The 17,916-nt window shown below is 39.3% G+C and overlaps 1 protein-coding gene across 2 annotated transcripts in view; it reads left to right on the forward strand.

Moving 5' to 3' along the window:
• Positions 1-17,916, forward strand: part of dhx36 (DEAH (Asp-Glu-Ala-His) box polypeptide 36) — a 146,415-nt gene that overhangs the window by 120,923 nt on the left and 7,576 nt on the right. For both annotated transcript variants that reach the window (XM_077248126.1, XM_077248127.1), the window contains exon 23: positions 3,989-4,106. In XM_077248126.1, coding sequence (XP_077104241.1) covers positions 3,989-4,106 — 118 coding nt within the window. The remainder of the gene's footprint in view (positions 1-3,988; positions 4,107-17,916) is intronic.

The following is a 17,916-nucleotide window of genomic DNA, read 5'->3' on the forward strand; positions in this document are numbered from 1 at the left end:
TGACTGCACTGTACCGCCATGGCCGGCCACTGCTTGCACCCGAGCCACTCCTTCGCCTATCTTTTTCCTTCTTTCTTTCCTTCCTGAACATGTCCCTCAAGCTCTTCCATTTCTTTTTGCAATCCTCAGCTAGTGAACAGACAACAGAAAAAAAACATTAGCAATGTGAATATTCAACATCACATCACAGAGCTTCTTTACATGAAGACCTATATTTCTCTCTTGCAAGCTTAACTTTATCAGAGTTGCTATACTATGCTTTTAATCAAGGAAATAGCATGATTAACGTTATTTATCTTTCAGAATTACTTACAGAAAATTAAAAATCCATAGCAATCACTGCACTATATCGATATATCAAGTTTTTAATCATTTAAAAACTTGCATTTGCATTTGGGGGGAGAGCGAGGTTATATTGCTAGCAAGACAGAGACAAATTTGAGTATCTATCAGAAACAGTTTAAACCTTAAATGCACCGCGGAATGGACATGACAAACACCGAAAGAATGAATGAAACTGGCTGTAACTTTTTGGCGGCCAGATGTTGTAGCCGTAAACCTCCCGTTTGACACAACTCATTAATGTAAGTGCATTGCACTAAAATGCTTCTTTTACTTTTAATTACTTTTGCGCATTAAATAAGGGTAAAATATCTGCAAACAGATCGCACAATTTACATCAAGCAAGGAAGACTAGCATGCTACGGTGCACTGCTCATTGTTGTGCAATTATTTCCCTCCTTGTTAAAAATATTATCATCAGCACGCACTTCACCAACTCACCGGATACACCAACTATCCCAGCTATTTTATCCCATGCCTCATTCTTTTGTAACTGGTCCCTATACGCAAATCACGTCATGTCATAAATAATAGGAAACCCAGCAACGGCGATTATTAACTTCTCCTCCATTTTCTCGGAAGTAATGTTTTGGTAGGAACGAAAGTTTACATCGTATGTTTCTCCGGAATCAGCCAGCGCGGAGGACGTCTATATTCCGATTGGTTGCTGGCGTTTTGCCGCTGCTTGCCGCTGAACCGCGTCATAGCTCATTACCATAAAGTTGAGCTACTTTCAACTTTTTGATTGACGCTCAAAACGCCCAAAACGCAACGCCGATGGATTTGACCCTCCTTGCAGCTGAGAGAAGCCAGCTTCCATTGAAAATGAATGACTTCCAATAGCTTTGCAAGCTCAAGTTGGCGGCGGTGTGTACGTACAGTAACGGTGGGGAGTCTGGTGGAGAGAAGTCCTCCACAACTGAATGTAAACTGGCATTCAAATCTGCCTCCATTTTGTTTGCAACGCCCAACCTTCAACGATCCAATCAATTCCCGAAGGACGAAATCAAGCCCCGCCCTACATTTTTTTCGTCACAACAAGGAAAAAATGACAATCTCAACTTCCGTTTCATGCCGACTTTAACACTGGCTATTGAACATGGTTTTTGTTATTGTCATAACTCTAATGCTGCGTTCACACCATACGCGAATAGAGCGTCAAATTCTCGCCTGCCGCGTCTAGTTATACACTTGAACACTTTGAATCCATTCGAATCCATAAAAAACAAAAGTTTGAAGCGAAATTTACGCGCGTCAGAGGCGTCCGTTGGCGGCCATCTTTTTACAAGACGGCTAATGTTGATCGAGCATTCATCGAGAGAGTCATCGCTCTGTATTTGCTCTGGAGAGCAGAACAGCGGCGTAGTGATCATTGTCGCCGTATTTGGGACCACCAGGCCCTTCAGAGGCGAACCCAGTTTGGCGAGTTTCACCATTTGCTCCAGGGGCTGTGCCTAGTATGACGGCCGCTCTCAGCAGTACTTCCGCCTGTCCCGCGCCCAATTTGATGACCTGTTGTCCCGCATCGGAGCGAGGATCACCCTCGCCCTCACCCACCTAATCTGTAATTGAAACAATCTACATTGTTAAAAGGGCTATATAAATGAGGATGACTTGACTTGACTAATTTATTTTTGTTTTGATGATAATGGAGCCAGCCTAGGCTACTACAAAAGTGATAAAACTGTCTTGTGATTTTTTTTTTTCCCTCACACAACACTGTCCAGACACGAACTATGTTCTTGCACTAAAGTATGTTGGTTGTCTTTACATTAGAATAATAATAATGTTTCATATAATCTAGATTAGATATGGAATAATTAGCATTCAATACAAAATGAATGTCTCATATTTTATGTGATAAAATATTTACTTCACCACGTGACAGCAGCAAGCAGGCTCCTGATTGGTTAACGCGGCGCGAACTGATGCAGAAGTTCAGATTTTTCAACTCGGGCGGCAGATGCCAATTCGCGTCAAACGCGTGAATGCACAAAAAGCACTAAATAAAATAATTTGCGCGTAACACATCAGACTACCTACGCCGCTGTTCTGCTCTCCAGAGCAAATACAGAGCGGTGACTCTCTCGATGAATGCTCGATCAACATTAGCTGTCTTGTAAAAAGATGGCCGCCAACAGATTTCGCCTCCGACGCGCGTAAATTTCGCTTCAAACTTTAGTTTGCTCTAGTCGCGTCTGGTGTGAACGCACCATAAGGAAGCGCCTTGTTGTGACGTTTGATTTCAGCTTTAATGCACACAAAGTGCATCAGTGCTCCTTCACAGCCCTACTGCTGCACACCTCGTTCACGCCACTGTATACACCAATTCAATCTGTCCGCTATTTGCACGGCTTCCATTTACCATCATTCTGTTATTCATACGCCATTCTGTCTGTGATTTAAAACCTTTACATTAAGCCTAGCTCAATTCGTTACTGCTCTCCCTGCTAGACTATCAGTGTAAACTAAAGTCTGCTTAACATTTATATTGTAGTGTAACCTTATACCATTCAAATGTTTGTTTTTGAAAAAGTCTTTAATGCTCATCAAGACTGTATTTATTTGATCAAAAATACTGTAAAAACAATATATTATTGCAATTTAAGATAAACAGTTTTCTATTACAATACATTTAAAAATTTAGTTTATTCCTGTTATGGCAAGCTGAATTTTCAGCATCATTACCTCATTCTTCAGTGTCACATGATCCTTTAGAAATCATACGCTGTACGCTGTATCAATATGCTGATTTGATGCTCATCAAACATTTCTTATTATCAATGTTGAAAACAGTAGTGCTGCTTAAAGGGTTGGTTCACTTTCAAATTAAAATTACCCCATGATTTACTCACCCTCGAACCATCCTAGGTGTATATGACTTTCTTTCTGCGTTTGGCCGGAAGCTATAATTTTACTTTGTAACGTGTTAAATATGAATATGTTTCTTACACAAACTCACCGCTTTGCTTCAGAAGGTCTTTATTAACTCACAGGAGCCTTTTGGAGTTTGTTTATGTTGGATGGATGAATTACAATCCACTGCCATTATAAAACTTGGAAGAGCCAGGATATTTTTTAATATAACTCCGATTGTATTCGTCTGAAAGAAGAAAGTCATATACACCTAGGATGCCTTGAGGGTAAATTTGGGGTGAAATCATGGGGTAATTTTCATTTTAAAGTGAACTAATCCTTTAACACTTTTGTGGAAACCATGATTTATTTCAGGATTCTTTGATGATGGTGTAAGTGTAAATTAACAGAACTTTGATCAAAACATTCATAATTTCAAATAAATGCTGTCCCTTTTTATCAATTTAATGCATCCTTGATTAATAAATATGTTAATTATTTTAAAAAATCGTCCTGACCCCGAACCTTTGAACGATAGTGTAAGTCTCTGATCAGAATGTCTGTCTTCCTAAAATAAGTACAGATTATTTAATTAAATTAACAACATTTCTGCTTACAACTTCTATTACATTTATTTGACACCCCTCCTGGGTGGTTTATTATTGTTTCAATTATTTTGATAAACCTGCCCTAAAAGGTATGCATGACCAAAATTAACTATGCTCTGTTGCTTCACACAATATGGGGCATTTCAGTTTTTGAAAAATTCTTAAATTGTGTGGTTTTGCAGGCCGGTGTACACTAAGGCTGATGGGAAAGTTTGTATCCACCCCAAATCTGTCAATGCGGAGGAAACTCAGTTCCACTACACATGGCTCATCTATCACCTGAAGATGAAGACCACCAGCGTATGTACCTTTTTTAAGTGTTTGTAATGTTTTAATCTTTTCTGACAAGTCAAATATTAAGGCTAATTTGTTACGTGTGTTCTTTTAATTTACTTTTCTATTGTTATTGTATTTGTATTGTATTTTATGGCAACACTGGTAGATAGAGCAGTGATTCCCAACCGGGGTGCCTCGGCATCCTAGTGTGCCGTCTGGCGAGAGCAGGGGTGCTGTGTAAAAAATCCTTCAAAAATATTTCAATTGCTAAAAACTGTAAAAGCTTTTTTATTTTATACCATCAATTCTGATTTCTCTTACAACAACAACATAAGTCAAGTAAAGTCACCTTCATTTATATAGCGCTTTTAACAATATAGATTGTTTCAAAGCAGCTTCACAGTGATAATAGGAAATTAAAGTAACAGAGATTGTTTTGGCTTTACTGCAGCTCTATAATGAAGTTATTGTCTATCTAAAGTTAGTTTTGATTGATTCACTTCTGTTGCAACGATCATTGGTTATTAACTTAGGGGCTGCTAACACGACACCGTTCTAAGGATCTACCGCCAGCAGTCGATTTTGATATTCTAGGTACTATCAACTGGCCGGAATTTTGAGATCGCAATAGACGTGACGGACTATAATGCGTTTAGAGCTCGCTCAAGTACTGGGGAGCTAAACCGTTTAGTGCTTTGTAAGTAATCAGCAATATTTTAAAATTTATACGATGTTTAATAATGAGCCAATGCAGTGTTGACAGAACCGGGCTAATATGGTCATACTTCCTGGTTCTGGTAAGAACTCTAGCTGCTGCGTTTTGGACCAGCTGTAGTTTGTTTATTAAGTGTGCAGGGCAACCACCCATAAGAGCATTACAATAATCTAGCCTTGATGTCATGAACGCATGAACTAACTGTTCCGCATTTGTCATTGAGAGCATATGACGTAATTTAGATATATTTTTAAGATTAAAAAATGCGGTTTTACAAATACTAGACACGTGAGTTTCAAATGAAAGATTGGTATCAAAGAGCACACACAGGTTACTAACCGATGACAAAGACTTGACAGAGCAGCCATCAAGACAGTAGTCTAGTTTAGTATGTGAGGAAGTTTTTTGCCCAATAATTAGAATCTCTGTTTTTTCAGAATTAAGTAGTAGGAAATTACTAGTCATCCAATTTTTTGTATTAGCTATGCATTCCGATAATTTTGTGAATTGGTGGGTTTCGTCAGGGCGTGGCGAAATATAGAGCTGAGTATCATCAGCTTAACAGTGAAAACTAATGTCATGCTTCCTAATGATATCTCCTAACGGTAGCATGTACAGAGTGAACAGCAACGGTCCTAGTACTGAGCCTTGTGGAACGCACTCCTGAACTTTTGATCGATAAGACAGCTCTTCATTTACTGCTACAAACTGATAACGGCCAGATAAGTATGATTTAAACCTCGCTAATGCAATTCCACTAATGCCAACATAATTTTTGAGTCTATTTAAAAGAATGTTGTGGTTGATAGTGACAAATGCAGCACTAAGATTGAGTAACACTAATAGAGAGATACAACCACAATCGGATGATAAGAGCCAATCATTTGTACTAGAGATGCGCGGATGGGCTATTATTTCATCCGCAACCGCGTCACAAAACTCATCATCCATCCGCCATCCACAGCTATTTCCACAGCACACACAACGCTGCCACTCAAACAGCTCACGAGTGCCCAATGGATTTCTTTTTTGTGGCTTGTTGCTCTTAAACGGTCAAATACTAACAAAACTATTGTCTTGTCGGGTATTTACATAAACGCAGTTTTCATGTCATAAGTGAATGTAAACAGTTTTTACCGCTTGAGAATTGCACCTTTCTCATTGGTCAAGCCAAAACTCAAACTGCCAGCTTACTCCAATCATGCAAATTTGTCCATTTATACTAAAAAATAAATATAACAAACACACACTGCATTCTATGAGAAGGCGATGTCCACCAAAGTGTGAGTCATTAAACGAGGAACATTTTGATAGGAGACACCACCTAGATGGGGCTACATTAAGTAGTAGTTCTATCATCAGGCAATATATAAACTATACAATATAAGATGACAATATACAAACAGTAATAATACTCAAAATGTACTGGGGAAATGCATGTTCATTCATTAGACAGATTTGTAAATGAATTTAGTGGAGATAATTCCATTTCTATGGGACTGCATGTCTGTTTCTTGCAGCCTATACTGTTCTCTCATTGAGAACAACCAATGTCCCAAATGTCTTTGAAGTGAGAAGGTTGGTAATTCACATTGGGGCAGACAGACTTCACGGAGTCTACTTGAGTGAGGAGTTGTGAAGATTAAGGGTAACTATGTAACGACATAGGGGTGGAACGGTACACAGAAGTCATGGTTCGGGTCATACCTCGGTTCAGACATCACGGTTCGGTACGATTTCGGTACAATGGAGTGAAAAGCAAAACCAAAATGCAGAAGGTATTTTTATAAATGTCTTAAGCCTTGTATTTTTTAAATACGTTTTATTAATAAAGGCATAGAACCAGTTTATTTGTTGTGCACTGACAATAGTTTTATATAATTTAATTAGTTTATTAATTAAATTAATAAAAAGACAAAAAGACCTTGCGATATGTTTGGTATGTTTGAATGAATTTAAAATTAATTCGCTATATTTCAGATCAATATATTTGTTTTTCTTAATTTTAATTAACCCTAACTTTATTCCCATCTGAATTATAAATAATTGATTTCCGTACAAAATAATACTAGGCTACAATTAAAAACCACATTTGATTTTCTTTTTTAATCAATGTAGAATGTGTAACTTAAAAGTAAAACTGTGCGTGCGTGCGTGCGTGCAATTTTGGTTGGGTGACAGTTGTAGGTTACAGTTTGACAAGAGAGTGTGACAAAAGCACAATGTTGTGTTTTATTGCGAGTGTACACAAATATATTGAAACACTTTGCAGTTTGAATGATATGTTTACGGAGTATGTTTTTGTTTCCACTGTTCGATCGCACCCGCGCCTCTCTATCTCTCTCTCTCTCTCTCTCTCTCTCTCTCTCTCTCTCTCTCTCTCTCTCTCTCTCTCTCTCTTCTCTCTCTCTCTCTCTCTCTCTCTCTCTCTCACACACACACACACACTTCGATCGTGCCTGCGCCTCTCTCTCTCACACGCACACAGACACACAGTTCGATCGCGCCCGCGCCTCTCCCTCTCTCGCACACACACTTCAGCATTGCAATATTGACATCAAAGGTCTGTTCATTATGCTGCGTTCAGACCAAACGCCAATTGAGCTAATTTTATCGCTATTTAGAGTTTTATTTATTTTTATACCGTGTATTCTACGTGCAAATTCGTGCACCGAACCGTGACGCCTGTACCGATTCGGTTCAATACGAATACATGTACCGTTCCACCCCTATAACGACAGGACCAATCAAACACACCATTGAGTTAGTTTGTGGATTAAATATACAGGCTGTGTGTGTACACAGCTTGTTTTAAAATGGCGGTACCATTTCTGTACCATTAGTCAACTCCGACTGGCACAGACTTTCGGCAACTATTGTCGACTGATCTAGACTGCAAATCGGGGCAAAAGTTGTGTAGTGTATTCCAGTCTTTATAAGGATGTGTAAAAATAAATGTGACCCGTCACAGAAACCAGGGACACAAGTCGGCAGCACAACTTTCGAGCAAAATGAGAAAGAAGAGTTTTTTTTCAAAATTGGTAATTTTCAATTTTTTGGAGAATCTGTTAATTGAAATCACGAAGAAGCCTCTCCATGTTTGAGATAGCAGTATTGGTATATTTAAAAGCTTACATTTTGAGGTTGAAATCGGCTTGTTTTCGGAGATTCTAGCTTGCAGTAGGGGCGTGGCGTGTCATTGTCTGTGTGTATATCAATACTGAATAACCCGGCGCTTTTGCCCCCGCCCTCCAAGTCAACCACATGGCTACTTATTATGCTGTGCTCTGGCCAGCTCTCTCTGATATCAAAATTCAATGAAGATGGATGCCGCAAAGATTGTCGCAGACGAGATGAACCGTCTGGCAGTTACACCGAAAATGTTTTCGCCGCACTTCGTGGGCTCGGGAAACTGAACCGGAGGTATGGGCGCAGCGCGCTCGCCCTCAGTGCTTCAATACGGCGGCTCGGCTCGCTGACAGCGGTGGCTGGCTGTTTCATATGTGATGGAGAATCGAAATAGAGGATGCAGTTAAGACCTTTGCTGCTGCGATGAAGGCCTGCCGTGCGTGTTTCTGAAATGTAAGTTAAGCTTCATTTGCTCTTTAGTCGTTATTTAAGATGCTGAACCTGCTGATGATATAATGTGCTTGCGGACATTTCATTTGTGTGTGTATACGCACATAAGAAAGTGGTGTAAAGAGATTTGCAACAGTAATTTGAGGAGGTGAAATGTGATTATTTGGAAAATTGCAGAAATGACTGCTTAAAGAAAAATGCCAGCAGGCATTTGCCTCCTACATAAACTTTAATATTGTTGACATTTTGGGCACACGAGCGTTGCGTACTATTTGCGCTATATGTAGGCCTATGGCTTATTGGTCTTTGTTTGTTGTTGTTGGTTTTGCGTTATATGTATATGGCATATTGGTCTTTGTGTGTTGTTGCTGGTTTTGCGTTATACTGTATGTATATGGCATATTGGCCTTTGTGTGTTGTTGCTGGTTTTGCGTTATATGCAGGCTATATGGCATATTGGTCTTTGTGTGTTGTTGCTGGTTTTGCGTTATATGTATATGGCATATTGGTCTTTATGTGTTGTTGCTGGTTTCGCGTTATATGCAGGCTATATGGCATATTGGTCTTTGTGTGTTGTTGCTGGTACGTTGCAAATAGAGGGGCAGCACAATTGTTTTTCGCCTAGTGCGGCAGAAGTGCACTCATTCGAAGTGTAAAAAAAGCTGTAAAGCACATGGAGGAGCTTTACAGGGGGTATGGCTTATCTAAATGAGATGTAAATGAGCCCTATTGTCACCCCCAGCAGCAGAGACAGGTGAGAACTGCACAATCTTTTAGAGCTCGTTTTCTCCTCTTTGAGCTTTTTTAAGTGCCTACTTTAAAATGGCCACAACTTCTCCAAATATTATCAGATTTCCACATGTTACACATCGTTGGAAAGCTTGGATATTACACTCTCAGAATCTATGAATAACTCAAAATGCCCCAGAACCGACTTGTGTCCCTAGTTTCCGTGACTGGTCACAAATGCTTGTGCAGATCACTTCATCAGGTTGTTCCTGGGCTATGCAGAGTTGTAGACAGTCTTTTTTCAGAAATCACCTTTCACAGTTTCTCCTGAACCAAAACAACGAGCTTATGCAGCGTACTCGTAACCGTAATTACGAGATGGCAACCCGTGTTGTTCTCGGAGCTGTTCACGTCCTTAGACTCAGTGTTGCCAGAGAAAATTGCTTAAATCCATCAACGGTGAAATGAAACTGCAGCAGTCAGGTGGCACAAGTAGAGCTCTGTAAGTTGTTTACGTTCATCATTATTATAACGTTATGTGCTTTGAGACATGAGGTCATTTAACGTCGTCTCTCTGCTCTGGCTTTGGAGACCCGCTGAGCTGAAGTAATGCAATGAAGCTTATTAGTTTATTTAACCTAATTATAATATTTACAGATCAAACCCTTTGTCCCTAAAAGAAAACATTTAGGGTTTAAAAAAAAAAAAGTACTTTATGAAATATGAATAACTTTTTCCCTTTGAGGGTGTCCCCAAAGTGAAGTTTTGTTAGCTTTAGCTAACAAAACTGTCCTCGGTAAACTCGCACACATACACATGTGCTGTGTGTCCATTTGCTCATATCAAAGGAAAGTACTACTGTATATAATTTTGTTAAAGAGCTCTGTGTTGAGAGGACGTGTGTTTGCAGGTTAATGCCGCCCCCAGTTTAAGTCCATCTTTTATTCAGTTTCTGTGTGGCTTTTACTCAATAGCCTCTCAAAAGAGATCAAAGCTCCTTACCAAATCAAGGAGTACAATTTCTGCCATATTTCTCCTTGCTCAATGAGTCTCACACACGCATAGTTGCTCCCGCGGCTGTTTTTGGCAGAAAAATAACTATTTTAACTATTTGGTGGCTATCTGTCACAGTGATGCAGATTGAACAGTCCTGTCTTGTGCAGCAGTGTCCCCAGAGTGAGACCTGGCATGCCTGTCTTATTGTCCTTTTCTGAGAAAGCAATACTGGAAATAGAGAGCGAGAAATCAGCCTGTGCTAACACTATAGTCACTCTGGGGTATCTTTGTTTTTAGTCTCTGTTTTTGTTTGATGTGAAATCAATAATTCATGCTTATTTATTTAATTGGTTCACATTAGGGTCCTGACCAGGTTTATTTAGCGATTAAATGACGAGCTGATAGAACATTGTTGCTTACTTTTTTTCTTTTTCACCTAGTCTTTCTTTCTTAGCAGTTGCAGCGCTCCTTCATAACAATGCAGAAACATGAAAGTGAAAGTGACACGTGATGGCCAAGTATGGTAACCCATACTTGGAATTTGACCTCGGCATTTAACCCATCCAAGTAAGTGGACACACATTAGGAGCAGAGTAGTGAACACACACACACTGCAAACGTGGATACACACACCCGGAGCAGCGGGCAGCCTTGAGTGGCGCCCGGGGAGCGATCGGGGGTTAGGTGCCTTGCTCAAAGACACCTCAGTCATATTCCTGCCGGTACTGGAATCGAACCAGCAACCTTTGGGTCACCGGTCCAACTCTGGGGACAGAGTTAAAAAAATCACATGTAGAGGGAGGAAAAGGATTGTTAAGAGTGACAAGGGAGACCCCTAAAGAAAATTGTCGGATAGTGGGATAGAATTTTTAACTGCTTCACTTTTTATTGGCTGGCTTCACTTTTTATGATGTCATGAGCAATCCAGTCATTTATACAGATCAGTGCTCAATTGTGTGTTTAGCAAGTAAAGAGAGAGGAAGTGCCAAAGATATGCTTTTCTTCCTCTCTCTTTTCACACACATTCGGTTTCTGCGTATGGGGATATAAGTCACCCTGCCGCAGGACATTTTCACTCACATACACAGTCTATAATTTAAGGTAACAGAGATTGGTTTGGTTTTATAGTGGCTCTTGAAAAATGTTTTTTCCAGCTAAAGTTAGTTTTGATTGATTCACTTCCGTCTAAATGATCATTTGTTATTAAATTAGGGGCCGCTAAGACGACACCGTTCTCTCTAAACAGACTTTAAACGTGAACCTGTGATAGACGCTGATGGCGTTCACATGCGCATTAAGAATTGATTCTATATTTATGTGCGTTTGAATATATGTGCGCAGGTTTGTAATTCCTTACAAACCATGCCTAAACAAACTACTTGTCTTGTCTATAAATTTTGATGCAGAATTTTATTTTATCTTATCACTTTGGGTAGGTACGCGAACCGAAAAATTCCACAACGCTTTATCTGTAGAGTGGTATAGGGATCCTCCATAGGGAGAGGCTAGTTGACACTTCAGCACTGCATTGTCATCAGGTCCAGGCGAAAGTCCTTCGTCAGATCTGGAAACGGCCTGGATCCAGCAGGCTGCGGGAAAACCTCGGGATAAACAAAGACACTAAAATTAGCGTAGATGCCATTCTTCTTATGATGTAACGAGTACATCAGGATATGAGGGAAGTGTTCCCAGTTCCGGCTGACCTAATCTAAGCAGCCTAATATTGAATTATAGAAGGCTATAGAGTGTTATGTGAATGCTAGGTCAAAGAGATGTGTTTTTAGTCTAGCTTTGAACTGACAGACTGTGTCTGCTTCCCGGACAATGTTAGGAAGATTGTTCCAAAGTTTTGGTGCTAAATAGGAAAAGGATCTACCGCCAGCAGTCGATTTATATATTCTAGGTATTATCAACTGGCTGGAGTTTTGAGATCGCAATAGACGTGAAGGACTATAATGCGTTAAGAGCTCGCTCAAGTACTGGGGAGCTAAACCATTTAGTGCTTTGTAAGTAATCAGCAATATTTTAAAATTTATACGATGTTTAATAGGGAGCCAATGCAGTGTTGACAGAACCGGGCTAATATGGTCGTACTTCCTGGTTCTGGTAAGAACTCTAGCGGCTGCGTTTTGAACTAGCTGTAGTTTGTTTATTAAGCGTGCAGGGCAACCACCCAGTAGAGCATTACAATAATCTAGCCTTGATGTCATGAACGCATGAACTAGTTGTTCCGCATTTGTCAATGAGAGCATATGACATAATTTAGATATATTTTTAAGATGGAAAAATGCGGTTTTACAGACACTAGACACGTGACTTTCAAATGAAAGATTGGTATCAAAGAGCTCACCCAGGTTCCTAACTGACGACAAAGACTTAACAGAGCAGCCATGTCAAGTCAAGTCATCCTCATTTATATAGCGCTTTTAGCAATGTAGATTGTTTCAAAGCAGCTTTACAGAGATAAACATAAAATTTAAGGTAACAGAGATTGGTTTGGTTTTATTGTGGCTCTTGAAAAATGTTTTTTCCAGCTAAAGTTAGTTTTGATTGATTCACTTCCGTCTAAATGATCATTTGTTATTAAATTAGGGGCCGCTAAGACGACACCGTTCTCTCTAAACAGACTTTAAACGTGAACCTGTGATAGACGCTGATGGCGTTCACATGCACATTAAGAATTGATTCTATAGTTATGTGCGTTTGAATATATGTGCGCAGGTTTGTAATTCCTTATAAAACATGCCTAAACAAACTACTTGTCTATAAATTTTGATGCAGAATTTTTATTTTATCTTATCACTTTGGGTAGGTACGCAAACCGAAAAATTCCACAACGCTTTATCTGTAGAGTGGTATAGGGATCCTCCATAGGGAGAGGCTAGTTGGCACTTCAGCACTGCATTGTCATCAGGTCCAGGCGAAAGTCCTTCGTCAGATCTGGAAACGGCCTGGATCCAGCAGGCTGTGGGAAAACCTCGGGATAAACAAAGACACTAAAATTAGCGTAGATGCCATTCTTCTTATGATGTAACGAGTACATCAGGATTTGAGGGAAGTGTTCCCAGTTCCGGCTGACCTAATCTAAGCAGCCTAATATTGAATTATAGAAGTCTATAGAGTGTTATGTGAATGCTAGGTCAAAGAGATGTGTTTTTAGTCTAGCTTTGAACTGACAGACTGTGTCTGCTTCCCGGACAATGTTAGGAAGATTGTTCCAAAGTTTTGGTGCTAAATAGGAAAAGGATCTACTGCCAGCAGTCGATTTATATATTCTAGGTATTATCAACTGGCCGGAGTTTTGAGATCGCAATAGACGTGAAGGACTATAATGCATTAAGAGCTCGTTCAAGTACTGGGGAGCTAAACCATTTAGTGCTTTGTAAGGAATCAGCAATATTTTAAAATATCAAGTGTTAGACGGGTTATTACTAGGTTATTACATGTGGAAGTTTTTTGTCCAATAATTAGAATCTCTGTTTTTTCAGAATTTAGTAGTAGGAAATTACTAGTCATCCAATTTTTGATATCAACTATGCATTCCGATAATTTTGTGAATTGGTGAGTTTCGTTAGGTTTGGAAGAAATATAGAGCTGAGTATCATCAGCATAACAGTGAAAGCTAATTCCATGTTTCCTAATGATATCTCCTAAAGGTAGCATGTACAGAGTGAACAGCAGCGGTCCTAGTACTGAGCCTTGTGGTATGCCATACTGAACTTGTGATCGATAAGACATCTCTTCATTTACTGCTACAAACTGATAGTGGTCAGATAAATATGATTTAAACCATGCTAATGCAATTCCACTAATGCCAACATAGTTTTCTAGTCTATTTAAGAGAATGTTGTGGTCAATGGTGTCAAATGCAGCACTAAGATCAAGTAACACTAATAGAGAGATACAACCACGATCGGATGATAAGAGCAAATCATTTGTGACTCTAATGTGAGCTGTCTCAGTGCTATGGTGCGGTCTAAATCCTGACTGGAAATCCTCGCAGATACCATTTCTTTCAAGAAAGGAACACAGTTGTGAGGATACTGCCTTTTCTAGTATCTTTGACAGAAAAGGTAGATTTGAGATCGGCCTGTAATTGACTAATTCTGTAGGATCAAGTTGCGTTTTTTTAACAAGCGGTTTAATCATAGCCAGCTTAAAGGTTTTTGGTACGTATCCTAGAGACTAAGATGAATTAATGATGTTAAGAAGAGGATCTATGACTTCTGGAAGCATCTCTTTCAGTAGTTTAGTCGGTATAGGGTCTAACATACATGTTGTCGATTTAGATGAATTAACGAGTTTGCAAAATTCTTCCTCTCCTATGGCAACAAATGAATCAAATTTTACCTCGGGGAGACTATAATGCACTCCCTGATGTGATGCTGTAGTAGACGGTTGCATAGTTATAATTTTGTTCCTAATATTATCAATCTTATAAGTGAAGAAGTTCATAAAGTCATTACTGATGTGTTTCTTGGAAACTTCTGGGCTTGAAGCTTTCTTTTTCGTTAGTGTAGCCACTTTTTCAAATAAATACCTTGGATTATGTTTATTTTCTTTTAATAGGGTTGAAAAATAAGCAGATCTAGCAGCTTTTAAAGCCTTTCTGTAAGCAATCGAGCTCTCCTTCCATGAAATCCGAAATATCTCTAGTTTTGTTTTCTTCCAGATGCGCTCCATTTTTCTGGCTGCTCTCTTAAGGGCCCGGGTGTGCTCGTTGTACCACGGTGTTGGACTATTTTCTTTAATCTTCTTTAAGCGCAACAGAGCAACTGTATCTAAAGTGCTGGAAAGGAGAGAGTTAAAAGTTTCTGTTGCAATATCAAGTTCTTCTAAGCTATCTGGGATGCTGAGACGATGAAACTGATTAGGAAGATTATTGATAAAGCAATCTTTAGTGGCAGAAGTGATAGGTCTAACATACTTGTAACACGGAGTTGGCTTTGCAGCCTTGGCTAAATGTAATTTACATGAGACTAGATAATGATCTGAGATGTCGTCGCTCTGCTGCAGAATTTCAACAGCATCAACATTGATTCCATGTGATAATATTAGATCTGGGTATGATTACGACAATGAGTAGGTCCTGACACGTGTTGTCTAACTCCAATAGAGTGAAGAATGTCTTTAAATGCCAATCCCATTGCATCTTTTCCATTATCTACATGTATATTAAAATCACCAACAATAAGGACTTTATCTGCAGTCAATACTAATTCTGATAGAAAGTCAGCAAATTCTTTGATAAAATCTTTATGGTGCCCTGGTGGCCTGTATACAGTTGCCAGCAGAATTCTCAAACTTGATTTATCGTTTACATTATATATTTTTACATTAAGCACCAACACTTCAAAAGAAATATATTTTAAACTAGACTTTTTAGTGGTTTTGAAAATAATACTATAAATTACAGCAACACCTCCCCCTTTGCCTTTCAGGCGAGGTTCATGTTTATAACAGTAATCATGAGGGGTGGACTCATTTAAAGTAATGTAATTGTAATTGTAATGTAAAAGTCTGGTTTTAGCCAGGTTTCTGTCATACACAGCACATCTAGGTTATAATCTGAAATCATATCATTAACTATGAGTGCTTTTGAAGTAAGGGATCGAATATTCAGCAACCCAAACTTTATCATTTGCTCATCTGTATTATATCTATTTTTTATTTGTTGAATATCAATTACATTTTTAACCTTAGATCGGTTTGGACGTTTTTTGGATTTCCAAATTCGGGGAACAGACACAGTCTCTATATGATGATATCTAGGTGAAAGAGCCTCTATGTGATGGGATTTATCTGACCTTGTGACGCGAGGCCGCTAGCAGACGGTCGGTTTAGCCAGTTTGTCTGCTTCCTGACCTGAGCCCCAGATTGTCATGTTTTGTCTCTAAGACTATGAGCCAAATTACTAGAGAGAAGAGCAGCACCATCCCAGGAGGTATGAATACCATCTCTTTTCAACAGGTCAGGTTTGCCCCAAAAACTTTTCCAATTGTCTATGAATTCTATATTATTTTGCGGACACCACTTTGACAGCCAGCCATTGAGTGATGACAATCTGCTAACTATCTCATCACTCCTTCGAACAGGAAGGGGGCCAGAGCAAATTACAGTGCCTGACATCGTACTTGCGAGTTCAAACACCTCTTTAATATTAATTTTGGTGATCTCCGACTGGCGGAGTCGAACATCATTAGTGCCGACGTGAATAACAATCTTAGAGAATTTACGATTAGCATTATCCAGCACTTTTAAATTTGCTTTGATGTCAGGCGCTCTGGCTCCCGCCAAACATGTGACTATGTTGGCTGGTGTCCCTATTTTCATGTTCCGTGTAATAGAATCGCCAATGACCAGGGCACAATCAACAGAATTCTCAGTGGGTGTTTCACTGAGTGGGGCAAATCGATTTGTTGTGGTAATCGGAACGGAAGAGTGGTTTTTTGATCCGTGACTAGAGCGAACCCTCACTGTCACCCATCTGCCTGGCTGCACAGGCAATAATTCAGCCGGAACCGAATCATGTAAAGAGTTCACTATGCTAGGCGCATCCAAAGTAGAATCTAAAGCTCTAGCACACTTACTATCCTCAATTAAAGTTTGGATGCGTGTTTCTAATTCTGAAATCTTCTCCGTCAGCCTGACTGTTTCCTTGCATTTATCACATATAAACCCTATATTGCCGAGGGGGAAGGCTATGCTAAACATGTAACATGAAGTGCAGGTGACAATAACAGGACAAGACATTACTCACCGTGTTTGTTGACTGATTCTTACTCACCTGGGCTTTTTATGAACTCAGAGGCGCGGGCGCGCGAGAGAAAAATAAATAAATAACTGAGCGCACGGGTGGCGCGTTAACAGGCTAGCGAGTTACTAGCGTGTTGTTCTAACAATAACGTAAGCTAGCGATGTCAGGTTAATCTGAGATGTTGCTAAGCTGTATTTAGTAGTATAAACAACTAGAAATGGTCTGAGAAAAAGCACAGAGAAAGCCTGAAAAATAATCTAAATTTTCTTTTGCATGTGTGCATGCCTTTGCATGCATCCATCAATTTGTTTGCTATTTGTACATTGGGCTACTTTTGCAAAACTACAAACAGCATATTGAGTAATGCTTGATTCCTGCAAAACTACAAACAGCTTATTGAGTAATGCTTGATACCTGATCAACAAGTGCAAGTGGGTCAGTGACAAAGTTCAAGATCAAAGATCTATTTTAAAACACATGGTAACTTCTTAGAAATGTAATCTGAAATGTGATGTATTCATCTTGATTTGAAAATGAATACAATACTTTTCTAGAAATGACTTGTAAAGTCAAGTGGTGTAATATTTCCTTTATATACTCAAATAAATTCAAGGTATAATTCTGAATTATTACTAAAAAAGTATTACTAACACTTTATTTTACAGTGTCCTTGTTACATATGTTACGTGTACTTGCTGTAGTAATTAGTAAATTATGCATAATTACAAGCAACTAACCCTAAACAAAACCCTATTCCTAAACCTGTTGATTGTGGCCTGTGCAATGTTGGTCCACTCCTCTTCAATGGCTGTGCGAAGTTACAGGATATTGGCAGGACCTGTGCCCGGTTGCATAAAGCACCTTAAGTGTAATTTTCCCTTAAGTTCGCCCTTATGTTTCCCTTAAACTTAAGGGTGTTGCAGAAAATGCCCTTATATGGTACTTAAGGGTTTCTTTAAGTGAAACGTCATAAACACTTAGAATTTCCCTTAAATGCTGTTTTTTCACTTAAGGAATCCCTTAAAAACCGTTAAGTGTTGCATAAAGCCCCTTAACTG

This window comes from Siphateles boraxobius, unplaced genomic scaffold (genome assembly GCF_051911475.1).
Source record: "Siphateles boraxobius isolate OS27281-9 unplaced genomic scaffold, OSU_SipBor_1 30, whole genome shotgun sequence".
NCBI classification, from domain to species: Eukaryota; Metazoa; Chordata; class Actinopteri; order Cypriniformes; family Leuciscidae; genus Siphateles; species Siphateles boraxobius.